Source organism: Drosophila mojavensis, unplaced genomic scaffold (assembly GCF_018153725.1).
Source record: "Drosophila mojavensis isolate 15081-1352.22 unplaced genomic scaffold, ASM1815372v1 contig_80, whole genome shotgun sequence".
In the NCBI taxonomy this organism is placed as follows: domain Eukaryota; kingdom Metazoa; phylum Arthropoda; class Insecta; order Diptera; family Drosophilidae; genus Drosophila; species Drosophila mojavensis.
This window is the reverse complement of record NW_025318906.1, coordinates 255,764-267,870: the sequence shown is the minus strand read 5'-3', so window position 1 is coordinate 267,870 and position 12,107 is coordinate 255,764. Positions and strand designations below refer to the sequence as shown.

The 12,107-nt window shown below is 44.3% G+C and overlaps 4 protein-coding genes and 1 long non-coding RNA gene across 9 annotated transcripts; 2 read left to right on the top strand and 3 right to left on the bottom strand.

Moving 5' to 3' along the window:
• Positions 1–113: 113 nt before the first annotated feature.
• LOC6578247 lies at positions 114–4,177 on the bottom strand. 4 transcript variants are annotated; one of them, XM_015163019.3, is made up of 8 exons: positions 3,332–4,177; positions 2,742–3,271; positions 1,619–1,767; positions 1,081–1,527; positions 890–991; positions 714–805; positions 488–664; positions 114–431 (listed from the first exon to the last, which is right to left on the bottom strand). In XM_015163019.3, the coding sequence occupies exons 1-8, from the start codon at positions 3,447–3,449 to the stop codon at positions 301–303; spliced, it is 1,746 nt and encodes a 581-aa protein (XP_015018505.1). In that variant the 5' UTR covers positions 3,450–4,177; the 3' UTR covers positions 114–300. The 4 variants fall into 4 exon arrangements, with proteins under 4 accessions (XP_015018505.1, XP_015018503.1, XP_002004163.2 ...); XM_015163017.3 differs by having other exon boundaries at positions 714–817; positions 3,332–4,176; XM_002004127.4 differs by having other exon boundaries at positions 488–646; positions 714–817; positions 3,332–4,176.
• A 35-nt stretch (positions 4,178–4,212) lies between these two features.
• On the top strand, positions 4,213–6,250 carry LOC6578246. The gene is made up of 2 exons (XM_002004126.4): positions 4,213–4,941; positions 5,006–6,250. Exons 1-2 carry the CDS (start codon positions 4,305–4,307, stop codon positions 6,169–6,171), a joined length of 1,803 nt encoding a protein of 600 aa, XP_002004162.1. The 5' UTR covers positions 4,213–4,304; the 3' UTR covers positions 6,172–6,250.
• A 12-nt stretch (positions 6,251–6,262) lies between these two features.
• LOC6578245 lies at positions 6,263–7,938 on the bottom strand. The gene is made up of 3 exons (XM_002004125.4): positions 6,860–7,938; positions 6,665–6,798; positions 6,263–6,598 (listed from the first exon to the last, which is right to left on the bottom strand). The coding sequence occupies exons 1-3, from the start codon at positions 7,789–7,791 to the stop codon at positions 6,405–6,407; spliced, it is 1,260 nt and encodes a 419-aa protein (XP_002004161.1). The 5' UTR covers positions 7,792–7,938; the 3' UTR covers positions 6,263–6,404.
• A 97-nt stretch (positions 7,939–8,035) lies between these two features.
• On the bottom strand, positions 8,036–9,086 carry LOC6578244 (DNA-directed RNA polymerases I, II, and III subunit RPABC1). The gene has a single exon (XM_002004124.3). The coding sequence runs from the start codon at positions 8,697–8,699 to the stop codon at positions 8,067–8,069; it is 633 nt and encodes a 210-aa protein (XP_002004160.1). The 5' UTR covers positions 8,700–9,086; the 3' UTR covers positions 8,036–8,066.
• A 244-nt stretch (positions 9,087–9,330) lies between these two features.
• LOC122757692 lies at positions 9,331–10,172 on the top strand. Of its 2 annotated transcripts, none has more exons than XR_006357808.1 (2): positions 9,331–9,660; positions 10,116–10,172. It is a non-coding gene; the product is annotated as an uncharacterized LOC122757692 (long non-coding RNA). The 2 variants fall into 2 exon arrangements; XR_006357807.1 differs by having other exon boundaries at positions 10,096–10,172.
• The last annotated feature ends 1,935 nt before the right edge of the window (positions 10,173–12,107 follow it).

The following is a 12,107-nucleotide window of genomic DNA, read 5'->3' as shown; positions in this document are numbered from 1 at the left end:
CGACGAGCTGCAGCACACACAACTATCGATTACAGTCGATTAATACCGTTGCTGTTACTTTGTTTTCAATTAAATGACCGCTATAGCCTGTCCACAGTAAAATAATATATGCATTTTTCGAGCGTCTATTCAAAGTGTATTTGACTGCTTATCGACTGGTGGAGTTTCCGTTAACAATTTTGTACAATATGATACTCATTAGTTCACGGTTCAATGAGTTTAACAAGTGCAAGCAGACGCTTAATATATATAAATAAAATTCTAAATAGTTATGTACAATATAAATCCTTGGCTTAGAGGTTAGTTATTTAAATAGTTTCCCATGTAGGAAAGGTCCTCATCTTGTCCACTGTCGCTCTGACGCACAGCCATTGCAGTTTCCACAAGATAATACAGGCATTTGTATTTATCGCGCTCCTCGCGACTTAAAGCTGCAAATAATACCCATTAACATGATGCTCTTGGGGTAATTGCAATGCCAACGTACCTGGACGTGGAGGTGTATGCGGTTGTGTGTTTTCATTCTCAGTGATTGAGACAGTTTCCTCGGGTTCTGGAACACACGAAATGCCGTCATCATCCGCATTCGAGCTCGTCACTATTGTGGCCTCGGCGCCCAGCATATGATCCAGCAAATGCTGATTGCCTACAATTGAAGTTGAAGCTGAAATCAGATAAGCTTGGTGAACCATTGAGTCGACATGCTGACATACCCCCACTCTTGACCACCTGCGTGGACACTGAATCACAGCTGATTGCATTGCTGCTGACGGGATTTGTCTTGGTGGTGGTCACTTCCTCGGTGCTGAAAACGGTCCTGCATAGCATTAAGAGCATTAAGGGAGTGGGTAGAGCAATACTCTTTGCTACAGCGCCGAGATGTACTTACTTGATGACACTCTGCCAGTCATCGGATGTCTCGAAGCGGACTTCTTCCTCGCTGACCTGCTCGCATGACTCGTAGTCGTGTCCACTCTCCTCGCCTTCAGATCTGCGAATGAGAACGTGCACATTAGAGCCGATCGCCTACAGCTAAGCCCTAATCGAAGCTTATAAGTTAAAACTAATGCATTAAGCTACCTAAGCGCCGCCACAAAACCACCAGAACAATCATCCTGTTTAGCAAATACTTCTGCTTTGGAAAGATACACCGATTTCTGTTTCTCTTGCGCTTCGCCTTGCCCTTGATCACGCTCCTGCTTAAGAAATTTGTCTGGTGGCAGAGTATCGTTGGTATTGTTCAACTCGTTCTGACGCTTGCGTCCTCGCTTCCTGGCTGGCTTGTCCTCGTCGAATTCTGTTGACAGCTGCCCATATGGACTATACGATACCATGGAATTGTTAGCGCTGTAGGTGCTGCTGCTGCTCTCACTACTGCTTCCGCTGCTCGTGATACTGGCGGTGCTACCATCATTCAGGGCCGCCTTGCGCTGTTGGTAGCTCTGTATCTTATCGATTATGGTAGCTTGCAACGAGGAGTGCAGCCTCTGAAAGCCCAGCGGATTGTTTGCGATTGCTTGTTGCCAACTTGTGTTTGGGGAGCAAGTAGGTCAATTGTGTGGACTCAATGCAATCAAATAGCCTACGGGACAATCTACTAGAGCAAGCTGAGCTTTACCTGTAAATTACGCTCTCGTCGAACTCTGGCTCCATTTTGACCATCTGGCCGTTCGGCGTGCGCACATATTGATCAAAGTTGGTGAGCACATTGGCTATGCCCTCGTGCATCTCAGTGGCGCTGTTCACCTCCTCCGTGGCGCCAACAACCTGCATGGGCGAGACAAATAAGAGATAATATAACAAGTAAGAAAGCTCTAGTCGAGACTGCTCGACTACGAGATCCCCTGAACCCTTGGAGCAATAGATATTTCAATACTTTTTCGCGACTTTCAGCTTACACAAGAAACACGCACACACACACACACGCACGTACGCAAACACAGGCATACATACACACACACGCATACAGACACACATACACACACACACGCATACATACACAAACGCATACACACACACACATACACACACACATACACAAACACATACACACACAAGCAACCATGCATAAACACGCATGGGCTGCAGTGTGCGCTTACTATGAGAACTTAATTGTTTAATAACTTTTTTTTACTTTTATGGACGTACGATCTTCATGAAACTTTTAGATTATGATTATAACACGAATATGCATGTAATTGCCAAAGCACAAGTCTCTAGTATTTGAAATACGCTTTTTACAAAAGTGAGGGTGAGGGGGTGAATTTAGAGGTGGGGGGTAAATTTTAACAAAAACCGAAATTGTATAAATTGCATATAAGCATACATTAAAAATTTGGAGACTCTAGCCATAAAGGTGTAGAAGATATAATTTTATAACTGGGTTTCGATAAGGGTTTTTATCGATAAAAAAATATCGAGATGAGTTATCGATTTTTAATGATAAACTTGATATGCGCGCTGTAATTACGGACATTTTAAAAAAAATTTGAAGTCTCTAGCTCTTATATCTTCTGAAATCGACGCGTTCATACATACGGACAGACGGACAGACGGACAGACAGACGGACAGGGCCAAATCAACTCAGCTCGTCACCCTGATCAAGAATATATATACTTTGTGGGGTCTGCCACGCCTCCTTCTCCCTGTTACATACATTTCAACAAAACCATTATACCCTGATTTCCCATTGAAAATGGGTTCAGGGTATAAAAACACTCAGATTACATGGAGAGCTTACAACTTCTGAGGCCGGACTGCCTGTAATTGGATTCGGCGTGCAGTGGACATTTGAGTTGCCAATCGAGCCTGAAGAGTTGGGGCTTATTTTCTTGCCCCGACGGGAGATGGTGAAATGCAGAGGATCGTTGCCCTCGCGGCGAATCATCTCGGGCAGAATACGCCGGCGCGCATTGATGAACCAATTGCAGACCTGCAGCACAGTTAAATTGGCCTCTTGCGCCAAGGCGAACTTCTCGGCATCGCTGGGATACGCATTGTACCGATGCTCGTAAAGCCAGCGTTTCAAGATCTTGACGGAGTGCTTTGGCAGATTGCCACGACGCTTGCGCAGCGAGCCGTTGACATCGATGTGCGTTTCCACGAGCATGTCGTGAAAGTTTTGTATTTCCTGCACGGCCTGCTCAGAATCCTGATCCTCTTCAACAATCTCATCGGCCGAAAGATTGCCTAGTCCGCCCATGGCGTCCGCATGCAGATGGTCCTGATCGATGCTGGATTCAGAGTTGTATCGTTCACGTGCCGAAACGCCTTAATTAAATTGCGTTAATGCTGATTCACATAGAGTGTGAGGCATATGTTAAGACTGACCTTCGCTTTCCAATAGGTTGGCCTGTACATCCGCTTCGTGCATCATGTCCTGTATATTCCGGCGCACTTGCCTATCCAAAACCAAATCAACTTCATGTTGCTCCGGGGAGATCATCATGATATATACATATAGCAAGAAAACACCAACCAACAAGCAACAATAAAAAGGGAGTAAAGGGAGAATGACTTGCAGCTCCTTTAAAAAAGTTTTTTTTTTTTTTACACAAAAAAAAAAAAAATTATGGGTAATAAATATATCCACTATATATATTTTCAGTTTCCGTATTTTTGTGTTCACAGCACCAGCTTTGAAATTAGACTAACTTTGACTAGACGACATTTTCTAGCTGCCACAAATTTATCATGGCCTACTGCATATTTATTCATTTTGAAATTTCTCGCCTTCAACATTTTTTGTTATCGAAACGTATCGTTCACCTATCGACAGCACCTCGTATAAGACTTCTTCGAAGACGTGACAGTATAACATGTCAAATTGACATTGCGAAGCAGGATTTTTGACAAATCGCTTAATACGCGCGCATAATTCACATAGCGTAAACACTATAACCGCCACTTGATTTATTATTTTATGTTGAAGTTTAAATGCTTTATTTGGATAGCTTCTAACCTCCCTGGGCCAGCTACGCTTGAGTTGCCTGCAGGGTAAAATTAGCTGTATTCGTTAGTATTTGCTGTTGTTGAGCTAAACTTTTGTTCACTTGTCGCCGTTGCGAGTAACGACGCCTCTGCATTATCTTTATATCTACACGAACTTAGTCACTACAGGTTATAGTATATTAAAATAGCAATGTTTTGTTTTGCTGCTGTTTTAATTATGTATTTTTTGCGACTCGATATGTACACACTGTCAGTAGCATCAATTTACACACGCAGCCAACTTCATGTGAGACTAAAATGTGCGCGCAGCTAACTTCACGGGAGTCAAAACGTAAATAAAGAATGGTAAACAATGGAAGACAGCGGCGACAAAGTTTCTGTTTTAGATGAACAGCTTTTGTCAAACATAAAAAATAATACAGACAAGACCGATAATAATGGCCAGCAAATGGATGTGGAGAATCTGGAAATAGAGCTAAAGACTCCAGTCGAGAATCACGCGGATAGTCATGCCGATCCGCTTCAGGAAACCACTTCTTTGACATCCAATTTTGCTTGGCTCTTTAATGATGAAGAAATTCTGCTTAATGATGATGAAGAATTGCCCGATGTGGTTCTGATGAATCCAGGGAAATGCCGTGCCAAGCGTGGCCGGCCCCCAAACACTAACAACATCTTTTATTCGAGTAATGGTCATGTTTGGCATTTGGATATGCAGGCTCCTCTTCAAGAAGAATTGATGGTGCCCAAGCAGCTGGCGTGTGGTAAAGGCCCTGCAAGGCTAGTTACCAATGCTGTAGAGTCCTGGATGCTGTTGTTCGACGATGAGATGCTGCACATGCTCCTACGCTTACTCAACGAACAGATACGCCAGCAGCGCTCGCGAAATCCTGCGGAGCGCTTTGCAGATCTCACAGAGCTCCGTTCTTGGCTAGGCTTGAGTTATTTGTGTGGCGTCTTTCGAAATGCACAATATAATGGACCACTGGGTTAGCAATTAGCACATATATAATATATGCTTACCTTCTTTCTATATAACAATTCTTCCAATAGAGGAGCTGTGGACGTTGGAGTTGGGAAATGCAATTTTTCGCGCCACAATGTCACTGACGCGTTTTGAGTTCATTGCGAACTGCCTCAACTTCCAGGGCGAAAGCAGCTGGAATGATGCATTGCGACTATGGCAAAAGCTGCTCATTAACTGTCGCTCCTATTACGGACCCAGCGGCTGGCTTTGTGTGGATGAACAGGCTCAATCGGAGAATTTATTTCTGAGCGTATGCTGCGATGCTAAGACGCTCTTCATGACCAATGCAATAGTTAATAAAAGGGAAACGAAGCCCAGCAAGGAGCTGATGCAGCTGATCTGTGACTACAAGACCACAGGTCGTAATATTACTCTGGGCACGCGCTATGCCAGTGTCAGCCAATGCGAGCAATTGCTGGAGTTTAATTTGAGCAGCCTTTGTACCCTGCCGTCCTGCTCATTGGACTATCCCAAAGCCTGGTCGGGTGGATCGCTGTCAAATGGCGCTATGAAACTCACTCACAGAGCGGGCGTCGCGCTTCTCGCCTGTGGCTTGAATAGTCAAGTGAATGCCATGCAAGCACAGCTGCACACTTCCAACAGCTGTATTAATTACCATGAGCTCTCTAATAGATACAGTACCTCATTTTCGCTGCCGGCTCGAACTAAGCCAGATGTGTTCCTGCAGCTGCTGCACTTGATGTTCAATGTGTCGGCTGTTAATGCGTGGATACTGCTGCGGCTGGCGCCAACCGGCGATGCTAGCATAGATCAACGCGACTTTCAACGCCAGCTCGGACTCTTTTTAACCCAGCAGCGTTTACAGCGGCGCCTGCATCGGCGATCGGCGGCCACAAGTCTTGCTATGCGCTTGCAAATCTGTGAAATTTTGGGCCAATCCAGCCAGCGGCTGCTAAGCGAAGCCGCCAATGAAGCCAAGCAATCGAATGGAGTGGGGGTCATTAGCTTGTCGCGCTCCACGCTACCGGAGGGAGTAGCACTGGTCAGTCGCTATGGAGACAAGCATCGACGCTGTAAGCCTTGCGCTCGCAACAAGCGTGAAATCAAAGCGAGATCACGTTGCCAACAGTGCCAGGCTCATCGCTGTGGAAATCATCTAATCTCACGGTGCTACGAGTGTATGGGCTTGAACACATCTCAACTGCCCGAGGGCAACCTGCGAGACTCTTAAAAATCAAAATTAGATCACAGAAGCATAGGACAAACAGCTAAAAGCTGCACTATATAATAATAATAACAGCAAGAATCTACATATTTTGATATTTTGATTGACGAGATAAATAACATTTATTCAAGTGCATATTGCTATATAATGTGTGCAACAACCTGACCTCGGCTGTTGCTTCATTTTGTGCTCTACAATTACAAACCACGGATGCAACAAAGTGGGAAATACGATTGCCTCTAAAATTTGTACTGGAACGATTTCGTCTTGTACTTGCTGCCCATCGTACGACTGCCTGCGGCTGTGTCGAACGGTTCGCTCTGATCAAGAAACAGGCTGAGGAACTGCTCGTTTTGTAGCTCGGTCAATGGCATCTCCAGTTCGCTGCAGGATTTCACGATTTCGGCGCAGGCACGAAGATCCTTGCGCAAGTCTGCAAAGTGAAAGCAGGTTGAATTTGTATTATTACCATTAAGTAAATCAGAGCATCGGCGCATACATTGGTAGTTAAAGAGCAGGCTGAGACAATTGGCGCACGCACTACGCTGATTGTGTTGCAAGAATACCTCAATTAGACGGTGCACAGCGTCCACGTTGTGTCGGCTCAGGAATGAGGAGCATAGCGGACTGGCTCTGAAAGTGAAAAATTTGTTAAATGAGGAAGCTGCATTATCATTTGTAACCGGGTGCGCACCTGCGATCCACCAGTTGCTGCAGCTCCTTGTAGTGTTCGAACAACTCGCCCGCTGATTTCTGATCGCTAAACCAATCACTGGCGAAACACTGTTTCCACACACAGGCCACAACGAAGATGTCCTTGTGCTCGCGGTGTATTGCCCGAGCGACCTCCATTAGGGAGACGAGAACGGCTTCGCTTTTCTGTGCCAGCGTCTCCTCCACTATGGTGCGAAAGGCGACACGAATCATGCGCCTGCCTTCTTCTGTGTTGAGGCTTCCGCCATAGCCACGATGCAAGGTCATCAATGCCACATCCGAGTTGCCATTGTGCCACAGGGCAATCGCCTTGAACGGTGCCAAGTCTGAGTATATGGTTGCAAAGGGATGATTTAACTGCCGACAGGTTTCTGCCAGCGATTCCAGCTGCTGCATACGGCCCAAGGAGCTCAAGTACTTTAGACAGGAGATAAAAACCTCGTTGCAGGGCAACTGCTGCCAGCGCACGCATTGCCGAATTAGATAGAGGAAGTCCAGTTTGTTCTTAATCTCCAGGGTCGCCAACAACAAGTTGTCCAGCTGTGGTTGTGAAAGAGATCGTATATCGAGGCCTAGCTGTGGGGAGCGCAGGGCTTTCAGGTCGCTCATCATGCCCTTTGACATGAGACCCACGTTCTGGCCAAAGGTGCTTCCTCCATAATTGGCTTCCTCGACAGCAGGTTTCATCAGACTCTCGCGCAGCTCACCCCATTTCTGTGTCTTACGGTTAACCAGCTCATTGGTGAAGCAATCGATGGCATCCAGTTGCGTGGACGACTTGCGCTGCTGTCGTTGTGATGCTCCCGGCCAGAGAAAAGCGCTGAGGTAGTTCTGAAAGCGTTGCAGACCTTTTGGTGAACCAGGTGCTACTGTTGTTGTGCCGCTGCTGGTCAGGCGCGTTAGCATGGCCATCTCGCATTAGACGCCACTGGCTCTCAATGGGAGACCAGGCACTCACAATAGAACTCGGATTGTATAATTGTATTTTCTGTATTTATTTTTTCTTTCTTTTCGCACGCAGTTGTACCTTGACACTTATCGATATCAACTATCGATAGCTTAGCTCTTAATATATTTACTGTCATTGAATCGTTATATTTTTATATATTTATATATTATTTGTATTTATTTATTAATTATAATTGGATGAAAAATGTATTTTTATGACATTTATTACCGAAAGTCACTCAGCATACTAATCTATACGATATATATCTGCCCGCTGTCTCAGACGAACGTATAATTTTCACAACTTGGCCGCGCTTCAGGCCGAAGTAGCGGGCCACGGGGTCACCCGCCTGTATGCGCATCAACATGTTCTCCTTTAGTTTATATCTGCTGAGAAGTTCTTGTTTGTCCTCCGCTGTCATTACCACATGCTCCGGCACCAGCTCATGCTCCGTTATATTGATCAGCAGCTCAGACTCCAGAAACTGTTCTAGAATATACTTAGGGGCCATATCCACTAGCGATTGCTTAGCAGAGGGCGTCATGCCGCCCTGCACGACGACGATGGCCCTGTGGATGTTCTCCTCTTGCATGCGGGTGCAGTATGTTTTGATAGTCTTGATACCAATCTTGGGTTCCTCGGGGAAGAAGACAAACATCTGGTCAGTGGGATCGTCATTGTGGGCCACCAACACGATTAGGTCGGACCGCGACGGACGTTTGTCACTTGGCTTGTCGCCAAACATTTCTTTAAACTGTTCCAAAGTCTGGTCCAATTCATCCTGGGTCACAAGGTAACCACGGTCGTGGCTCAGTTGCATGATCGTCTTGCGTATACGCCAGAGCTTGTAAGTTTCCGCCTCATCATCCATTATTCAGGTAATTTCTATTGTTTTTCGTAAATATGCGAAACACGCCGCTCTAGCGTGAAGTTTTGCCGATTAAATAGTGACCGCACTCGATATATTGCGTGATAAATAAGTGTTGGTGAACGTTTAAAGGCCGCGCTTCACCAACACTTTAAGCTTCAGGGCAGCGTTGCGCGCGCTCAAGCAAAATTTCAAATAGACAGGATGAGCTTAGTTAGTTATCAAGTCGCGTATTGTCTGTCATTATCGACTATGCTGACGTGTTGTCACCGCATAATGTACAGGCTGTGTTTCTTTTAATATTTTACGTGCACATTTTAATTATCAAGCAGACACATTACAATGGCTGTGCATGCAGCTGTTTTGTGTCATGTCCTTACACTACTATCAGGAAATGTCACCAATGTTTTTGATTAAGCACACACAGAAGACTTGAGCTCAGCGTGATACCCAGCATTTCAAGAGAGTAACATTTCAATTATGTACAGGGTATTTTATGGAAGCTCCAAAGAAGCAGAATTGATGAGGGGCTTAAAATAATTTGAAATATCATCGTATGACTTTCGCTTTGGGGTTTCCTGAGCTCACGTCCTATGTCAACGAAAATGACTGACAGTTTATCTAATAGAAAATTTTCTGCCAGTTGTGTTTTTAAGACATACATAGTTTCCCCCCATTGACAAATTGTGCGGAAAATGTGAAAATGAATGAATGAATATTCATGAATTTTGCATTTTTGATAGCAGTGCATATGATATTGCATCTAACCAGTGTTGCCAGCTGTTGAGCTCCGAAATAAGTATTATGGTTAAAATACGGCAAAAATAGTCAAAAATGGACAAACCTACGAAAAGTAAAGAAAATTGTATTAGTACACACAGTGAAAGTGCAAAATTTATGGATTTATTTCCTCTAAGTATTTCTTCCAGCAATTTCCTCTGAGTTTTTCTTTCAAGTAATTCCTGTAAGTAGTTCCATAAGAATTTCCTCCAAGTATTTTATCCGAGTATTCTTATTATCTCCACGATCACACTCTTCACTTCACTTTACTCAAGTTTTCTCAGGCTGTGTTCAAACGTTGAGCCCGACTCCAGGTAGAGATCGTTTCAGTCGTGCTTAAAAATACCAATGGGAACACGCTCTGCTCCTGCAAGCATTCTAGCTTCGTTTAAATCAAATATTAATACCAAATGAATACTGCTGTATACATATACACAACTTAAATGAACTTCTGTAGTTCTTCTTCGTCAGAGAAACAGACGCAGAGACAGACAGAGAGACCTATATATAACAATCGCGTATAGTTAAATCAGATTACCTCTTTACGATGTATATGTATATACTTAATAGGGCTAAATGTTGAAATGATAATATTGCTAATTATAGATGGCATAAACAGCTGTTTCTTTTGTTCTATAGTTTTTTAAGGACGACGACTTCTGCATAGTCTGCCGGAATGTTTGGCTATTTCATACTCATTTTCAAAGGATTTATAATGAATTTCAAATAGGCTAGACTAGCCTGAATTTGGCTAAAATGGCAACACTGCCTCTAAAAGCAACAATAAAATAACGAAGGCAACGAAGTTCTAATGCATTTAAGCCACTTTGACCATATGGTTGCCAACGCACAGAAAACAATAAGCTTTTCTATATATACGTACATATATATAGTATAAAGGTTTTCAAGAAATGCAAATCTAATAAAAATCCACTTTGTGAAAGTATGAAAAATGACGATGAATTTCATTATAAATGCAAAAATTATTGTGGGCAACGAGATAAAAGGGCTGCTAAGCGCGCCCTGTGGCCACCTCGTCATCATCAACGTCATCATCGTCATCTTCTTTATCAGCATCAGCGCTGGACAGCTTCAGTAAATCTGATCAAAATCATTGATGCGCAAAGCATGAGGAAGTAGCTGCAGCGAAACGTGGAGCTAGGTGCGTGGAGCGCGAACGTCGAACGTGGTGCATCCTTCAGTCGCGGAAAGTTTCAGCTAAGCTGTTGATAACATTGATGATAATAGCGGGAGGAGTGCGGGAGTACTGTGAAAAAGGAGAAAGATAACCGCAGCGATAATAGGTGAAGCCACAGTCAGGTAAATCGTAGCCAACGAAGGGGCTAGAGAGAGAGAGAGAGAGGGAGAAAGAGAGCAGTTGAGGTGCGTGCGCTGCATTAAGAAATTTTGCTTTGAGGTAAGATTTATTTTTATGTCCTGTACAATGGATCCACTGCAAGTTGACTAAATTTACTATTCAGAATATTTTATTAACAATCAATACCAATATTGATGTGAATTAATTAGGAATTAAGTTCATTGAAAAATCATCACGGCCACAAGCTGTGTAATTCAATATTTGATGCAGAGGGTATCTTCGAGTCGGATCCATTTGCTCGTACGCTTTTTGGTTTTGTTTCAGCGACACTAGGTGATGAGGACAGAATAATTTCATAGGATTGAACGTGGCGAGGAATGCATAATTATTAGCGTCTGTGTCCATTGACATTGAGCTAGGCAAATTATGGCAACTGTCGCAGCGGATCCGTTGAAGGAAAAAGAGAGAAGAAAACAAACATAATCTAAGCGCTGCAGTGCTCCAGCCCGCTCCGCATCCATCCATCTGTTTGGCCTCGGAACTGGCACGCAATTATTTGTATAGGAATTTAAATTGAATGTCAGTCTGTTTGTCTCTGTAAAAAAACAGCAACGACAGACAGACAGACACCCAGCACATTGGCAGAGCGAGACTCGAGCGAGGAGAGTCGAAGTCGAAGTCATCTGCGAGACTCCTTCGAGCACACATATGTGTGTGGGCGGGTGAGTGTGCGCGAGTGTGTGTTGAAGATGTTCTCCTGTTCCGTCTGCTGTAAAATTCCAAATTTGTTTTATTTGATTTCTGTGCTGCTGCTGCTGCTTCGCTCGTTTTCTTGCTCGGCTGCTGCTGCTGCTGCATATTTCCCTTTTTATGCAAAATATATGCTATAAATGCCACGCCCACCCACCTACGTCTCGCCCTATCTGCCGCCTGGGCCGCCTTTATTTGAATATCGTGTCACATGTCGCACGCAGTTAGTAGTTGCCGCCTGTCCGCCGTCCGCCGTCCGTACGTTCCGTTCCGTTCGTTGTTATTGTAATTGTTGTAAATGTCGCCAGCGACAATATCACATTTGCATATTTTTGTGCAAACACACGGCGACCCCTGTCCCCCTCACATACCCAGCAGCAGCCCTGGCCCCTACGCCATGGTCCGCCCACTTCATGTGCGCCTCCCTGTGTGCATTTTTACTTAATTTTATTTGTATTGGATTTGCGCTGATGTCTCCTTGAAGCCCACTTCTGCGAACTGCTGTTGCTGCTGCTGCGGCGTTTTGGAATTTTGCAATTTTCACAATAAATTTTAATTCAATT